The 15,015-nt window shown below is 38.7% G+C and overlaps 2 protein-coding genes across 2 annotated transcripts in view; both read right to left on the bottom strand.

Moving 5' to 3' along the window:
• LOC103043285 (choline O-acetyltransferase) overlaps nt 1–10,002 on the bottom strand; it is a 38,358-nt gene extending 28,356 nt beyond the window's left edge. The window contains exons 1-3 of the mRNA XM_022666062.2: nt 9,851–10,002; nt 9,451–9,530; nt 2,144–2,335 (exon numbers count right to left, since the gene is read on the bottom strand). Of these exons, the coding sequence (XP_022521783.2) occupies nt 2,144–2,335; nt 9,451–9,498 (240 nt within the window). The 5' untranslated portion in view covers nt 9,499–9,530; nt 9,851–10,002. The remainder of the gene's footprint in view (nt 1–2,143; nt 2,336–9,450; nt 9,531–9,850) is intronic.
• A 1,363-nt stretch (nt 10,003–11,365) lies between these two features.
• slc18a3b (solute carrier family 18 member 3b) lies at nt 11,366–15,015 on the bottom strand. Its single transcript, XM_007260968.4, has one exon. The coding sequence runs from the start codon at nt 14,752–14,754 to the stop codon at nt 13,054–13,056; it is 1,701 nt and encodes a 566-aa protein (XP_007261030.2). The 5' UTR covers nt 14,755–15,015; the 3' UTR covers nt 11,366–13,053.

Here is a 15,015-nt window from a genome sequence, read left to right as displayed (position 1 = left end):
GAAAGCCGAAGATGAAAAAAACAAAGTCATTAATTATCTATCAGTCCAGAAAAGTCTGAAATGGCAAAGTCATTTTTATGGCTTTTGGACTCTAGCAGACCACAGAGAGCTATTATTCACAAAGGGAGGTAACACGGAACACTGATGAACCTTCCCAGGAGTGGCCAGCCAACCAGAATTATTCCAAAAGGGCATGGACAACTCATCCAGGAGGTCACAAAAGAACCCAGACCAACATTTAAAGAACTGCAGGTCTCCCTTGTCTCAGTTAAGGTCAGTGTTAATAATTTAATAAGAAAAAAGAGAATGGTCGAAAATGGTCTCCATGGGACAATTCCAAGTCAAAACAAAAAGTGCAGACCAAGAACTGCAGATCAAAAAGAACACAAAAGCCCATCTCACATTTACCAAAAAAAACATCTTGATGATTCCCAAGACTTAAAATATTTCTCCCAAGAGTAAATATTCTTTGAACTGACATGACAAACGTAGAACTTTTTGGAAGGTGTGTGTCCCGGCATGAAACTAACACACAATTAAAAAAAAAGAACATCACACTGAATGTAAAACATGGTGGTGGTAGTATGATGGTCTGGCGCTGCTTTGCTGCTCCAGGGCCTGGAAAACTCACTGTAATAGATAAAACCAGGAATTCTGCTGTTTACCAGACAGTCCTTAAGGAGAATGTCCGGCCATCTGTTTGTGACCTCAAGCTCAGGCGTACTTGGGTTCTGCAGCAGGACAATGATCCAAAGCACACAAACAAGTTCACCTCTGAATGACTTAAAAATAAATAAATAAATAAATAAATAAATAAAGATTTTGGAGTGTCCTAGTCAAAGTCTGATTGAGAGGCTTAAACAGGAGGTTCATGCTGGAAAATCCTCCAATGTGTCTGAAGTAAAGAAAGTCTGTAAAGAAGAGTGGAACAACATTCCCCCACAGAGATGTGAAAGACTCGTTGACAGTCATCAGTAAAGCTTGATTGCAGTTGTTGCTGCCAAGGGTGGCACAACCAAATTTTTATGTTTAGGGGTAAAAAACAGGTTTAGGGGGCAATTATTTTTTCACACAGGGCTAGACTGATTTGGATAGTTTGTTTTTCCCTTTAAGAAATAAAATGATAATTTAAAAAGTGAATATCTTTGACTGATATTAAATTTTATTTTAACACACTGAACTGCTTTGTACTAACAGAAAATGATGAAGTAGTGCTATGCCAACATATGATCTCCTGCATCCATTGCATAACTAATTCCTCCCTTTGTTTTGCATTGCATTGTGGGATAATTATGTCCAGCAAAACCACACTAAAACCTGACTGGTTGTGAATATTGTCGATATTTGCGTACACAGAGCTTTTACACATTTATCTACAGTATACTATATACTTTATACTCCAAAGCTTAGTTGTATTAGTAATTAGTACGTAATTGGGACACAGCCCTCGTCTGCTGTGTGGAAAACTGATAGCTGTGAACAGTGAACTGATCTAACACTGGATAAACCTGGATTACTGTGATCTAAACAAACACCATCAGGAAGATTAATCACTGTCAGTCCAGCTGATACAGGCAGCAAAATCAATCAGTGCCTAATGTCATAGCTATTGATTACATGTTATTGGTTTTCCAAACATTTAGCAATAAATCAAATTATACTACTGTTTCATTTTATATATATATATATATATATATATATATATATATATATATATATATATATATATATATATATATATATATATATATATATATATATATATATATATATATATATATATAGAGTTTCTCTGATTTAGATAGTTTATGTTTAAGTTTATGTTTTATTCTATAAACTACGGACACCATTTCTCCCAAATTGCAAATAAAAATATTGTCATTTAGAGCATTTATTTGCAGAAAATGAGAAATGTCTGAAATAACAAAAGATGCAGAGCTTTCAGACCTCAAATAATGCAAAGAAAACAAGTTCATATTCATAAAGTTTTAAGAGATCAGAAATTAATATTTGGTGGAATAACCCTGGTTTTTAAACATAATTTCCATGCATATTTTCCTCCACCAGTCTTACACACTGCTTTTGGATAATGTTATGTCACTCCTGCTGCAAAAAATCCCATAAATAACCAGATGGTATTTACCCAGTTTTGGGTTTTCTCCCGTCTCTCCAGCAGCTTCTTCTGTAGGATCTCCCCGACACCACCAGGTCTTCCAAATTTCTCCACGATGGTCCTGGTGTTCTGGAACTGGGCTTCAGGTACCAGGTGTCTGACGTATCTCAGGTATATGTCCAGAGTTTGCTGCAGGTCCGGGACAGGTAATTTGGGCAGGACCTGGAGGCAAAAAAAAAAAAAACATTAGACTCATCAGATTGTATTTAGAGAGCACAATATGATTCAGTCAAAACTTTAAATTCAATTTAATTCAATTTAATTAAGATATACAGCTTTGGAAAAAGAATTAAGAGACCACTTCAGTTTCTGAACCAGTTTCTCTGATTTTCAGAGATTGTAAAATGTTAAAACGTTGTTTTATTCTATAAACTATAAACAACATTTCTCCTCAATTCGAAATAAAAATATTGTCATGTATAGCATTTATTTGAAGAAAATGAGAAATGGCTGAAATAATGCAAAGAAAACAAGTTCATATTCATAAAGTTTTAAGATTTCAGAAATAAATATTTGGTGGAATAATCCTGGGTTTAATCACAGTTTTCATACATCTTGGCATGTTCTCCTCCACCAGTCTTACACACTGCTTTTGGATAACTTTATGCCTGCACTCCTGGTGAAAAAATTCAAGCAGTTCAGTTTGGTTTGATGGCTTCTGATCATTCATCTTCCTCTTGATTAAATTCCAGAGGATTTCAATTTGGTAAAATCAAAGAAACTCATCATTTTAATAGGTCTCTTATTTTTGTCCAGAGCTGTATTTGTGCAGTACATTTTATAATAAATGCTTTATTGAGATGCTTTATCAAAGACGACAGTAGCAAAAGGAAAAAATCTGAATAGGAAATACAGTACCAGTCAAAATTGTGACACACCTTAAAAACCTTAAAAGGTGTGCTCATTCTGATTTGTTGGTCCTAAATCTTTTCCATTTATAGAAATTATTATTATAAGTAATGTAAGTTTAACTACCATACATATAAATTGCATAAACATATAAAGTAATTATAAGCATAATTATAAGCTTTTTTCTCTAATTTGTGTGCATGTTCTGCAACCAGGTAACCAGCATTCTAGTAACTATAGTCCAAAACAAGGTTTGTGTGTGTAAATGTACATTGTATAAATATAGTCAGGTTTCACACTGAAGTTTGGTGACAGTTTAGTGCACTAAGGAACTTTGCAACATCCTCTTATCATCATTAATGTTTGTAGATTCTCCCTATACCTGACACTGATTTAAGCGGGTTGCCTTTTCAGGTGTTGTGCCAAATTCTGCCTCCCTGCCAGAATCTGCCTCCCTTCAAGTCCCTTCAGCCCTCACAGCAGAATGAGAGTGTAAGAGTTTCTTCTCAGATTCCTTTTATTTCTGTATATAAATACTGTAAGAATTGATCTATAGATCTATATTCAGTTACAGTAGATACAGAAATCAGCACAGTCATCTGTTGTACCCATACTACTGTGTGACGCACCTGCAAACCAATTGAAGTCATATTTTGGCACAACACTACTTCTTTATCTTCTTCTTTTGTTTAATGGGTGACAATAATCTGTCTCCTCAAATTTCTGTAATTGATTGAAAAGTCAGAACCATCCAAAAAGGTGTTTTCACACCGCAAATGAACCAAACCATGCTTCAACTGATCCAGACTAAAACCACATTCTGGAACTTTGGTTCAGATTGTGTTTTGGAACAGCTCAGTTTAGACCAGTACAAATGAAATACTACACATTATTGAGAAGAGCATGTTTACACTAACAACAGATTTGGCCTGCTTGTTTTTTTTGGACAAGTTTGTTTGTTGTGGTCTGAGTGCTGATGGAGTGGAAATGCTCCTCAGGCTTTGGTGAAATTTGAACAGTGGTGTACTGGTCCAAGAAATACACCTTTTCTTTATCTTCATCTACTGTTTAATGTGTGACACATCTGTCTCCTCAAATTCCCAAAAAGTGTTTTTACACTGCAAATGAACCAAATCATGGTTCAACTGATCCAGACTAAAACCATCTCTTTTGGTCGGACCAAATTTTGGACTTTTGGTCCAGACCGTAGTTTGCAGCCACATTTACACCTAATATTTTGGTTTGAATGTCCAGTGCAAAGAAGGTGGATGTAAAAGCACCCTTCAATCTGAATTAAATACTAAAATGGCTTAGGTCAGCCAGATTTGGCCTCTTTGGTTTGCCGGACCAGTTAATTGGTTGTGGTCTGAATGTTGGTAGAGTGGAAATGCTCCTCAGGCTTTGGTGAAATTTGATAAGTGGTGGACTAGTCCAAGAAATACAGTATACCACTTCTTTATCTTCATCACTTCATCTCTTCAATGGGTGACAATAATCTGCCTCCTCAAATTCTTGTAATTGGTCTAAAAGTCTGAACAATCCAAAAAAGTGTTTTCACACTGAAAATAAACCAAACCATGGTTCAACTGATCCAGACTAAAACCATCTCTTTTGGTCGCACCACATTTTGGTCTTTTGGTCCAGACCGTAGTTTGCAGACACATTTACGCCTGCTATTTTGGTTCAATAGTTCAGATTAACACGTTAGATGTAAAAGCAACCTTCAATCTGGATTAAATATTAAAAATGGCTCCAACTGTCTGAACTGGTTCAACTGATCCAGACTAAAACCATTTTTGGTCCAACCACTTTTTGGACCTTTTCTTCAGACCGTGGTTTGGGACAGCTCAGTTCAGACCAGTACAAATTAAATACTCCACATTACTGAGAAGAGATTGTTTACACTAACACCAGATTTGACCTGTTTGGTTTACCGGACTAATTTGTTGACTGTGGAGTGCTGATGGTGTTGAAATTCTCCTAAGGCTTTGGTGAAATGTGAACAGTGGTGGACTGGTCCTGTAAGCTCTGGTGTCTGTGTGGAGGGCTTCAGGCTGCAGAGCGTTCATCAGACGACGTAATTGTTCAGCTTCTCTCTGAAGTTCTGCCGTGTTTATCTGAGCTCTCCTCAATAATTCATACGAATGGCCTGAAGACGTTCGAGTGAGGTTCTGAAACCCTTCTGAGACAGGAAGTGCTTGCTTCCCCTGGGTTACGCAGCGCTATCTTAAATAGTAAAATGCTAATGACAAATGTTCCAAACGTTCCATCAGAAAACACCCGAATACTGAAGATATTTTTAGAAGAACATGTTCTCAAATGTTCTTCCATCTCCATCAGAACAGACGTCATGAGACTGCAGTGTGTAAATTGATCAGTAGTCAATTTAGTGTTGCGTGGGTATTTAACTTATTCCTCAGTCCACAGTGTGACGTGTATTCTAGGATTACGCCATAGAAGGAATTACCACCCATAGTAGACAGCAAATGCAGTGCAGTGGGTGGTAATGATGGTGACCTGCGGTGTCTGGCTAGAACTGTCCATGTAAACAAAAAATTTATTCTGGCAGAAACTCCAGACTCCAGATTCCACATCCGCATTGAAGCAAAAGATCCCACACACATATCCCACAAGTCAGTGCAGCATTCTTCAGCTTTCATGGAACATGGCAAAAGTCATGGGACAGCATACTAGTTAATGAATAAATGCATTATTGGAGACTATATACAGTTAGGTCCAGAAATATTTGGACAGTGACCATATCTTTGTCATTTTGTATTTTTCAGTTCTTGTACTGCTTATTTTCTACCCCATGTGTTCTGTAAGCACATGGCTCCTTTTCCCTAGCCATTAGTGTTGTCATCTTGTGTCTTGCTTGTAACCCCGCCCCCTCATTTCCTTCCCCAGGTGTTTCTCACCCTCCTCGTGTTTTTTAAGCCCCTGTGTTTCAGTGCTCCTAGTGGAGTCTATTGTGTGCTACTATGCTGTGCATGAGCCATGTTTGTTTTTTGATCCCAGTGTTAATGTTTTTTTTTTACTAGCCTTTTTTTCCTTTGTTAATTTGCTAGCCCAGTGTTGTATATATATATATATATATATATATATATATATATATATATATATATATATATATATATATATATATATATATATATATATATATATATATATATATATATATATATTATATTTTCTTTTCCAGTATTTGTTTTCTGTTTTGCTTTTGTTAATCTTCACTGTTAAAAAATATTCATTGGCTCAACTTAATTCAGTCAAGTCATAATTTTGCTTTGACTCAGTTATGTTGTAAATATATACAAATTTAAGTTTATTCACCTTAACTGAGTCAAAGCTAGATGATAACTTGAATCAGTTAGGTTTATTCAACTTAAATGAGTTTTGTTCACACAACAATAATTAAATTAACTCAACAGTTTTTAGAAGTTCTGTGGGCTGAAATAATTTAGTTTATTTTGTATATATATATATATATATATATATATATATATATATATATATATATATATATATATATATATATACAGGTATTCTCAACATATTTCATATATTATTATTGTTATTTAACTGCCAACACTGACAGTATAATACTGGAACAGCCAATATACTGTGATCACTAGGAACACAGCATAAAGTAACTAGCTCTTACAGCCTACAACACTCAGACCTGGCAACCACCACATATATTATAATTACTGCACGCCTAGGATAAGGGATCTTTGGGCAACAATCAGCTCTAGATATTTTGCCTGCTTAACTGATGATGGATTAAAGAGGAAAAAATCCATAAAGCCCATAAAATAGAGCTCATAAATTGAGATAATTTGTCCAAATACCATTAAGACCCTTAAAATGAGGAGGCTTTGTAGAAAAATGGATGTAATTTCTAGAAGCTTTATTGGATATTTTTGGTCAAGCCCTTTAATTTAACCTGAAAGTCTAGCGTTTAGTTATATCTCATTTTTTAATTGAGATTAAACCCAGTGTGGTGGAATGTGGAATGCAGAACACAAAATATGAAGATTGTGTCACTGTTCAAATTTTACTGGGCCTAACTGTATGGCTTCACTTTATTTCAATGAAGTGCATCGTAAATTAAAAAAAATACTAAAAAAAAAGACATTTGTATTTAATGTTAGACATTCCAATTTTTATAGCATTATTTATTTAATGTAAAATATAACATGGACTGTTCTAATGAAAAAAAGTCTTAGTTTGATTTTATCTTTTTTTTAAATGTTAACAAATATGAATATTTTCATACTTTATTATAAATAATTTAGCATAAATGATTATATGTCTTTCTTAACAAAGTACTTCCCAGACACGGATTTAGCCTAGTTTTGGAATACAGTATTTTGAATAAATATTTCCCATTTAAAGACAAACTAAGTCTGGGAATAGGCCTATTTCCAATCCAGGAAACCAGCCAAAAGACACATAAAAACAAATTAATAGTTATGCTTTGTTTGTCACAATATAGGACATTATGTCACACTAAAGGACAAAATGGTATTAATTGCATTCATGAGAAACTATTTAATTTAATAAAGTAATTTATGTTATTTAGATTTTATTTTATTTAGAGATTATTTGTCAGGGTTTGTTTAGTCTGAGCTTGAAGGTGTTTCAAACTAAACAATTTATGGTATTTGTAGAACATCTATTAAACATTATGTCCAATCACTTTTCTCCTGTCTGCTTTAAATTCCCTTATCTTCTATTCAGACCCTCTCCGTTTAGCATCCTGGTGCTGAGCTGGTGAGCTGAGGTGACTAGATGGAGAACACCCATGTAGTAATTCCTAAACTCCTCCAGAGAGGACAGGAGAAGACTGCAGTCGGAGACAGCAGTGATTTACACAGCCCGGAAGAACCGGTTCAGAACCACAGACAGAACCACAGACAGAATCGTTCACCCTCAGTGGGTACTGCTACCGGCAGGTCTGCTCCTCTGTATTACCAAAGACTGTTCAGACCACACAACTGTAGCTCTCCTATTACATTTTTGCATATATTCAGAATTTGCGGATGAATGAACCAATAGAAATGCTTCAAAATTACTTGGAATTAAGTATTATCTTTTTATACTGACATTTGTTCTACTCCTGTTACTGATTTGGAGATATGATGTGGCACACATACATAAATGTTATGCAGAGGCAAATATGATGGAACAATTTGATTTGTTAAATTTGATAAATTATTTGATTTTGTTTAAGTGAACAAATCATTTGGTTTAGTTTTTTTTTAAGAAAATAAATATATTTTTTGTATGAGTGAAAAAATCATTGGGTTTGTTACAGTAATTAATCATTTGGTTTGTTTAAGTGAACAAATCATTTGGTTTAGATCAAATAATTGAATCATTTTGTTTTGTTAAAGTTAATGAATCATTTGGTTTTGTTTAAGTGAATGAATCATTTGGTTTAGCTCAAGTAAGTGAATCAATTGGTTTTGTTTAAGTAAATGAACCATATGGCTTTGTTTAAATCAAGAAATTGTTTGATTCTGTTTAAGTGAATGAATTTATGGTTTTGTTTAAATGAACAAATCATTTAGTTAATAATTTGAATAATTTGGTTTAGTTTAAGTGAATGAATAATTTGGTTTAGTTTAAGTGAATAAATCATCTGGTTTAGTTTAAGTGAATGAATCATTTGGTTTTGTTTAAATGAAGAAACAATTTGATTTTATTTAAGTGAATAAATCATTTATTTTTGTTTATGTGAACAAATAATTTGATTTAGCCCGAGTAAATGAATCATTTGGTTTTGTTTAAGTGAATGCATCATTTGGTTTTGTTTAAGTGAATGAATCATTTGGTTTTGTTTGACCGAACTAATCATTTGGTTTTGTTTGGGTGAATGAATCATTTGGTTTTGTTTAAGTGAATGATTAATTTAATTTAGCTCAAGTGAATGAATCATTTGATTTTGTTTAAGTGAATGAATCATTTGATTTAGCTTAAGTAAATGAATCAATTTGATATACCTCATGTGAATTATTAATTAATATTGTTCAAATAAGAAAAACATTACTTCAGTTTTTTTTTTCATCTTATATTTGAAAAGACAATTCAGCAAAATGTTAATTCAGATAATTATCTCTATCTGTTTTATTTTGCTTGTTTAATAATCCATGGGGAATGGTTCAATATAAATGCTCCAAAATTGTCTTTTTTACTTTGACCTCTATTGAAAGTTAAGATATTTGATCCTTCTCCAGCTGTTTAGTAACAGATATGACATGCATGTGCAAAAGTGTATAAAAAAGTACATAATTTACTTTACTATTTATTCCTTAATATTTATTCAGAAAACCAACACATTATTATTATTGTTATTATTGTTATTATTATTATTATTATTATTATTATTATTATTATTATTATTATTAGGAAGGTCTTACAGTGCTGTCTCTGCGGCCTTTAGCTGTCTCTCTCTCCAGCACGGGCATCCTGTCTCTCTCTCCCGGCTGGTCCAGCGTGTCTGAAAGACCCAACACACACACACACACACACACACACACACACACACACGTCACAGGGGATACATGATATACTATTACAGACCAGTAAACCAGACTGCATGTCTCAGAGCTGTGGTCTGAACTGGGGCGAGTCTCATTCAGACTGATATTATTATTATGTTTTTTTTTTTTTTTTTCATTTTTACTGACATAAAGCAAATTCTACACAAATTAATTGACCATGCAGAAATAATGCAGCACGCCTGCGCACACACACACACACAAAGTAAACCCAGTACACCCAATTAACCCAGTAAGAGTAAGTGTGTGAAGGGCTTACCTGTGGAGTTGCAGCAGAACCTGCTCAGAACTTCTGTGGATCAGCCCGGCGCGCGCGGAGTCCAGCACCGATCCCTTAGCCCATCCTTCTGCTCTCAGCATCCCCCAGCATCTTCTCTCTCTCTACCACTCTCTCTCTCTCTCTGTCGAAAGGAACTGCACGTGCTTCCATATGAGTGAAAGTGTGGAAGGTGTGTGTCCGTCAGCTCAAACTCCGCCCATCTGCATCCATTCGTGGTGTGTGTGTGTGTCTGTGTGTGTGTGTCTGTGTGTGTGTTTGTTGTGCAGAAGATCCTCTAGGATCAAACAACTCAACCCGGATTTTCAGTCACTTAAACCCATTCAGAACCGCCCAAACCAAACTAAACCTGACCCAAAGCAATCGAGTCCGGTTTAAAGTTTAAACACCTTTAAATTATATTATCATATTTAAATTTAGATACAACAAATATGTACCTATGTATCGGCTTGACTGAACCCAAATCAGTCTCAATTCAGTGTTAACTCATTTTAACTGAACTTGATTGAGACTTTAACAAATGTAAACCTATCTAAGATAATCAAATGCCATTTAAACTCAAAATAAACTCACGCTCAGGTCAAACATAAACCCATTTTAACTAAATTTAAATCACTTTAAACCCTATACCTTTCTTTCAATTGAGAGGAAATTAAACAGACTAATTAGATTTAAACCCAATCAAACCCTAATCAGTGTAAACGTATTTAACAAAAGTCTAAATCTGTTTAAAAGCCAAACACTCAAACTAACCCTTTATTCACCCCTGTTCACTTTTATACCTACCCAGAGTTCCCCAGAGCCCAAACCCAGCCGAACCCAGGCTTACTACAACCCAAAATACGCTCAGCCTCACGCTCATGGATCATGGATAAGTATGTGTGTGCGCGCGCGCGGGCACGCTCTGCTTCTCTGGCGCGCGCCTCTCCATGCAGCAGCAGATTGAACACAGTGCGTGCAATCAATTTATTATAGTGGTCCGGAATATTAGAATCAGAACAAACAAGAATTAAATACGCATATTCTTCAAACGGAACTTTCATTAGTGTAAATGCTAGATTAACATATATGATTAAATCCATTTTGTGTCTCATATTTACAAAGAAAAACAAACAACTGAATTCAGTTATGCTTTACTTTTATTATTAATCATTATTTGCATTAAACCAGTGTGTGAATTGTTCTGATCTTACATCTTTACCATCCAACTCTCTCTCTCTGCCTCTTTCTCTCTCTTTTTATCTCTCTTTCAATTATTTTCTTTTTTTGGAGAGTGCGCGTGCCCCTCCATGTAGCAGCAGACTGAGTGTGAGTGTGAAACCAGTTTATTCTGGTGGTCCGGATTCTCAGAATCGGACCAGAAACGAATTAAGCACTGATTTTATTAAAGCTACTTTATTCAATCTTTAATTGTTCTGAGATCAGGTTAATTCGCTTTTATTTGTTTTAATTCATTTGTATATCAAACTCACACAGAAAACAAACAATGCGAATTAGTTCTTTTTAGTTGATTTTTATTATCAAAATTAACCGCATAAGCTTGTGAACAGCTCTTTTCTCACATTTCTCTCTCTCTTTCGCTCTCTCTCTCTCTCTCTTTACCATCCAACTCTCCTCTGTCTCTCTTTCTCTCTCTCTCTCTCACACACACACACACACACACACACTCTCTCACACACACGAACACAGTCGAATACACAGATTCACGTTAATTTACAAATCGCTACATAATATATACACAGTAATCTTACAGCCCCGTATTTAAAAGGTCACGTGTTTACATCTGAATACTCAATTACATTTAATTACAACAGTAAATAAAATTACTCTCATCAAAATAAAAAAATTACATCTGTTTATATGGAAATATAGACATTATTTACTTCTGCAGATTTTACAGGAAGTAGCTGTGAAACATCACGAATGCGCGCGCTAAGGTTCTCTTCACACCTGGCGGAAGGTAGCCTCACGAGGCTCGGCAGATTCACAGGTGATCAAACTCCCAAAGTCCAGGATCTTCAGTTCTGAGGCGATCCTACTGTTCTGCTGATGAACACATCTCAGCTCTCAGTGGAACATCAGGGAACATTAAGGGTTGTTATGGTTCTTTAGCAAAGGCTTTAGCATCATTTTTATCAATACAACAAAATGGTTTGTTAGGACTCGCAGAGCTGTAGATTACCTCTTTTTTGGGTTATACGGGTTTATTTGTTTATTAGATTGGGATCCTTTAATTAATAAAAAAAATACACCAACAACAAAACAAAACAAAGCGATTCCCCATCGCATTTTGGTTTGTTATATAAAATAAAAAAATGATTGATTGAAAATTGATTGAAAGTGATTAATATTTCTCTTCTGAAACAAATAACCTCTTGTGCATATAACCCTTTTAAATAGTTCTAAATGTAGCTTTAAAATGTTTTTCAGTGTTTAGTGCGATCTAAGGGGCTCCTAAATTACGGGGTTGATTAAGGGTTCTTTCGTAAAGGTGCTTATGTATACTTGAAAGTTAAAATCGTTCTTTGCTTATAGTTTATTTCTCGTGAAAAAAAAACTTCTTGTATGTGGGTATTTTTCTTTATCACATGTATATATTTGTAAATTATTAAATTTATATGATGTGCGCGATTGTTATGATTATATTGTTTGAAATAAAATGAGATTATATTGTTTGAAATAAAAACTTAAAGCTTAATCAGTATATAGAACCCGGCATGTTTTGGGTCATACATTCTAAAAATCTAATTCTAAAAAGAGGTAATTTAAGTGGGTTCTCGCGATTGTATATAGAACAGGTTACTTATTTATTCATTAAACTTTTTTGCTTAATCTTCTACAATATTTATATGGTTCTTTATCGTCCTTAATCTATACATATGGTGCTTATATTAGAAATGGAATGTTTTGTAACTTGTAACCAACTTTGCCTCCTTTTTTTAGTAACCATCAGAAAAGCTACTGGTTCTGTTACTAGTCAAGGAACCTTTTTAGCACCTGTAGAATCGTTTGTGCGTAATGTCTAAAGAAATTTGAGTTCTGTTACCTGATGTCCCACTGTCTCAAACACACACACACACACACACACACACACACACACACACACACACACACACTAATGAGTGGACGTTCAGATTGCGTGGCAGATCGTGGACGGTAGTATTGATGTTAGGGGGATCCGTCCACTAGACGCGCTCAGGTCCGGGTGAGTCCCCCGGGGAGGAAGCGCTGGATTCGGCTGTGTCCACGTCTAGCCCGCTCCCCTCTACAACCAGCGGGGTGGTGGTGATCTGAGCAGAGCCGGGGGGTTTGGGCCTGGCTCTGCGGGGTCTGGCTATACTGTGAGGGGGGTTTGTGTTGGTGCTGTTGGCAGTGATGTTGTTGGTGCTGTTGGGGGTGCTGGTGTTGTACTCGTTCCGCGCGCAGTTGTTGGCATCCAGCCCTTTCCTCTTAGCCTTGCGCTCCTCCATCCTAATGGCATCATAGAGCCCCGGTCCTCCACCTCCCTCCTCTTCCTCCTCGTCGTCCAGCAGGATGCGCCTCTCGGAGCGCGATGGCTTGATCTGGCACACGTGGCGCAAGGCGAGCAGCGCGGGCGCATATAGCACGTTGGCGAGGCCCATGCCCAGGTTGAGTTGTGCGAAGCCCATGGTGTGCACGATGTGTCCGGCCGCCACGGGCCCGAGCGCGTAGGCCACCGAGTAGGAGATGTCCGCGATGGCGTACACGCTCCCGTACACGGAGGCGTAGCGCACGTCCACCAGGAAGGCCATGGTGGGCAATAGGGCCGTGTCCACTAGCGCGATGCCGAAGCAGATGCCGCACAGCGGGAGCATGAGCTGCGAGAAGCTCTTGCAAGCGGGCACGACGCACGAGCTGGCCCCGATGATCAACATGCCCACGGCTCCGTAGAACCACTGCATGCTCGGGTAGCGCTCCGCCAGCTTGACGGTCAAGTAGACGCCCAGCACGTGCGGGAAGAAGGAGGGCAGCCACGCCAGGCCAATCTGCCACTTGGTGGCGTGCATGGTGTTCTCCATCCAGCCAGCGATGGTGGGCTCGAGGAAGGCAAGCGGGATGTTGCAGACGGTGAGCGCGCCCGCCACCACGGCGATGTAGGGGTCCATGATTAACCGGTGCAGGGGTACGCCGGCCGGCTGGTTCTGGCGCGCGCCTTGGTTAGAGAACGGCTTGACCACGGCCAGCAGCAGGCAGCCGTCCGCGAGACACACGCACGCGAGCACCAGGAATGGCACGCGCTTACCGGCCAGCTCGTAGAGAATCCCGCCGAAGGGCGGAGCCACCAGGCTGCCAAAGGAGATGAAGGCCAGCGCGAGGCCGAGCGCGCGGCTGCGCTCCGTCTCCTCGTCCCCGTAGCGGTCAGCGATCATGGCGATGCCGGAGGTGTCCGCAAATGCCGAACCCAGGCCCTGCAGGCTGCGCGCGGCGAACAGCGTGGCGTAGGTCTCGGCGAACGCGAAGACGCACGTGGACATGAACATCACCATAAGGCCGATGAGCAAGGGCAGGTCGTAACCCACGCGGTCGATGAAGGGTCCGGAGAGCGGGTTGACCGCGAGCTGCAGGATGGCCTTGGAGGCGAACAGCACTCCGATCTTCACGTCCAGGTTGGTTTTGGACACCGGGGACGCGCTGCCGGTGCCGTTTACGCGCGGGTGCGCCTGCGCCTCAAGCTTAGCCTCGGCCTCAGCCTCGCTCTCCAGCCCAGCCAGGTAGTCCGGGATGATAGGCACGATCACCATGTACAGCATGTTGTCCAGCAGCAGCGCCACGCACACGATCACCAGGATCACCGTCCGCTGTCGTTTCGGGTCCCGCATGGCCTCGCGCACCGTGGGGACCACTCCGCCGCCGCTGGCCTCCATCTCCTCTCGGGCTTCTCTGTGCGCGCACTCACGGCGAACCCTTTTCCTCCACTTTCCTCAGTCTCGCGCTCTCGCCCCTGTCTCTGGACGCGCGTGCTCGCTGCGCGCTTTTGCGCCCTCTTGGTTTGGCCAAGGCGTCTCCTCGCTGTTCAGTCTCGCGTCTCGCGCCTCCGCCTCTCATCCCGCTCGGGGCTGAGGGGCTGCTCTGCTCTGGTGATGCTGTTGACGAGCTCGTGCGCGGTTCTCTCTCTCTCCCTTTCT

Source organism: Astyanax mexicanus, chromosome 15, assembly GCF_023375975.1.
Source record: "Astyanax mexicanus isolate ESR-SI-001 chromosome 15, AstMex3_surface, whole genome shotgun sequence".
NCBI classification, from domain to species: Eukaryota; Metazoa; Chordata; class Actinopteri; order Characiformes; family Acestrorhamphidae; genus Astyanax; species Astyanax mexicanus.
Note: the sequence above shows the minus strand (reverse complement) of the source record. Positions and strands in the feature narration are given on the sequence as shown.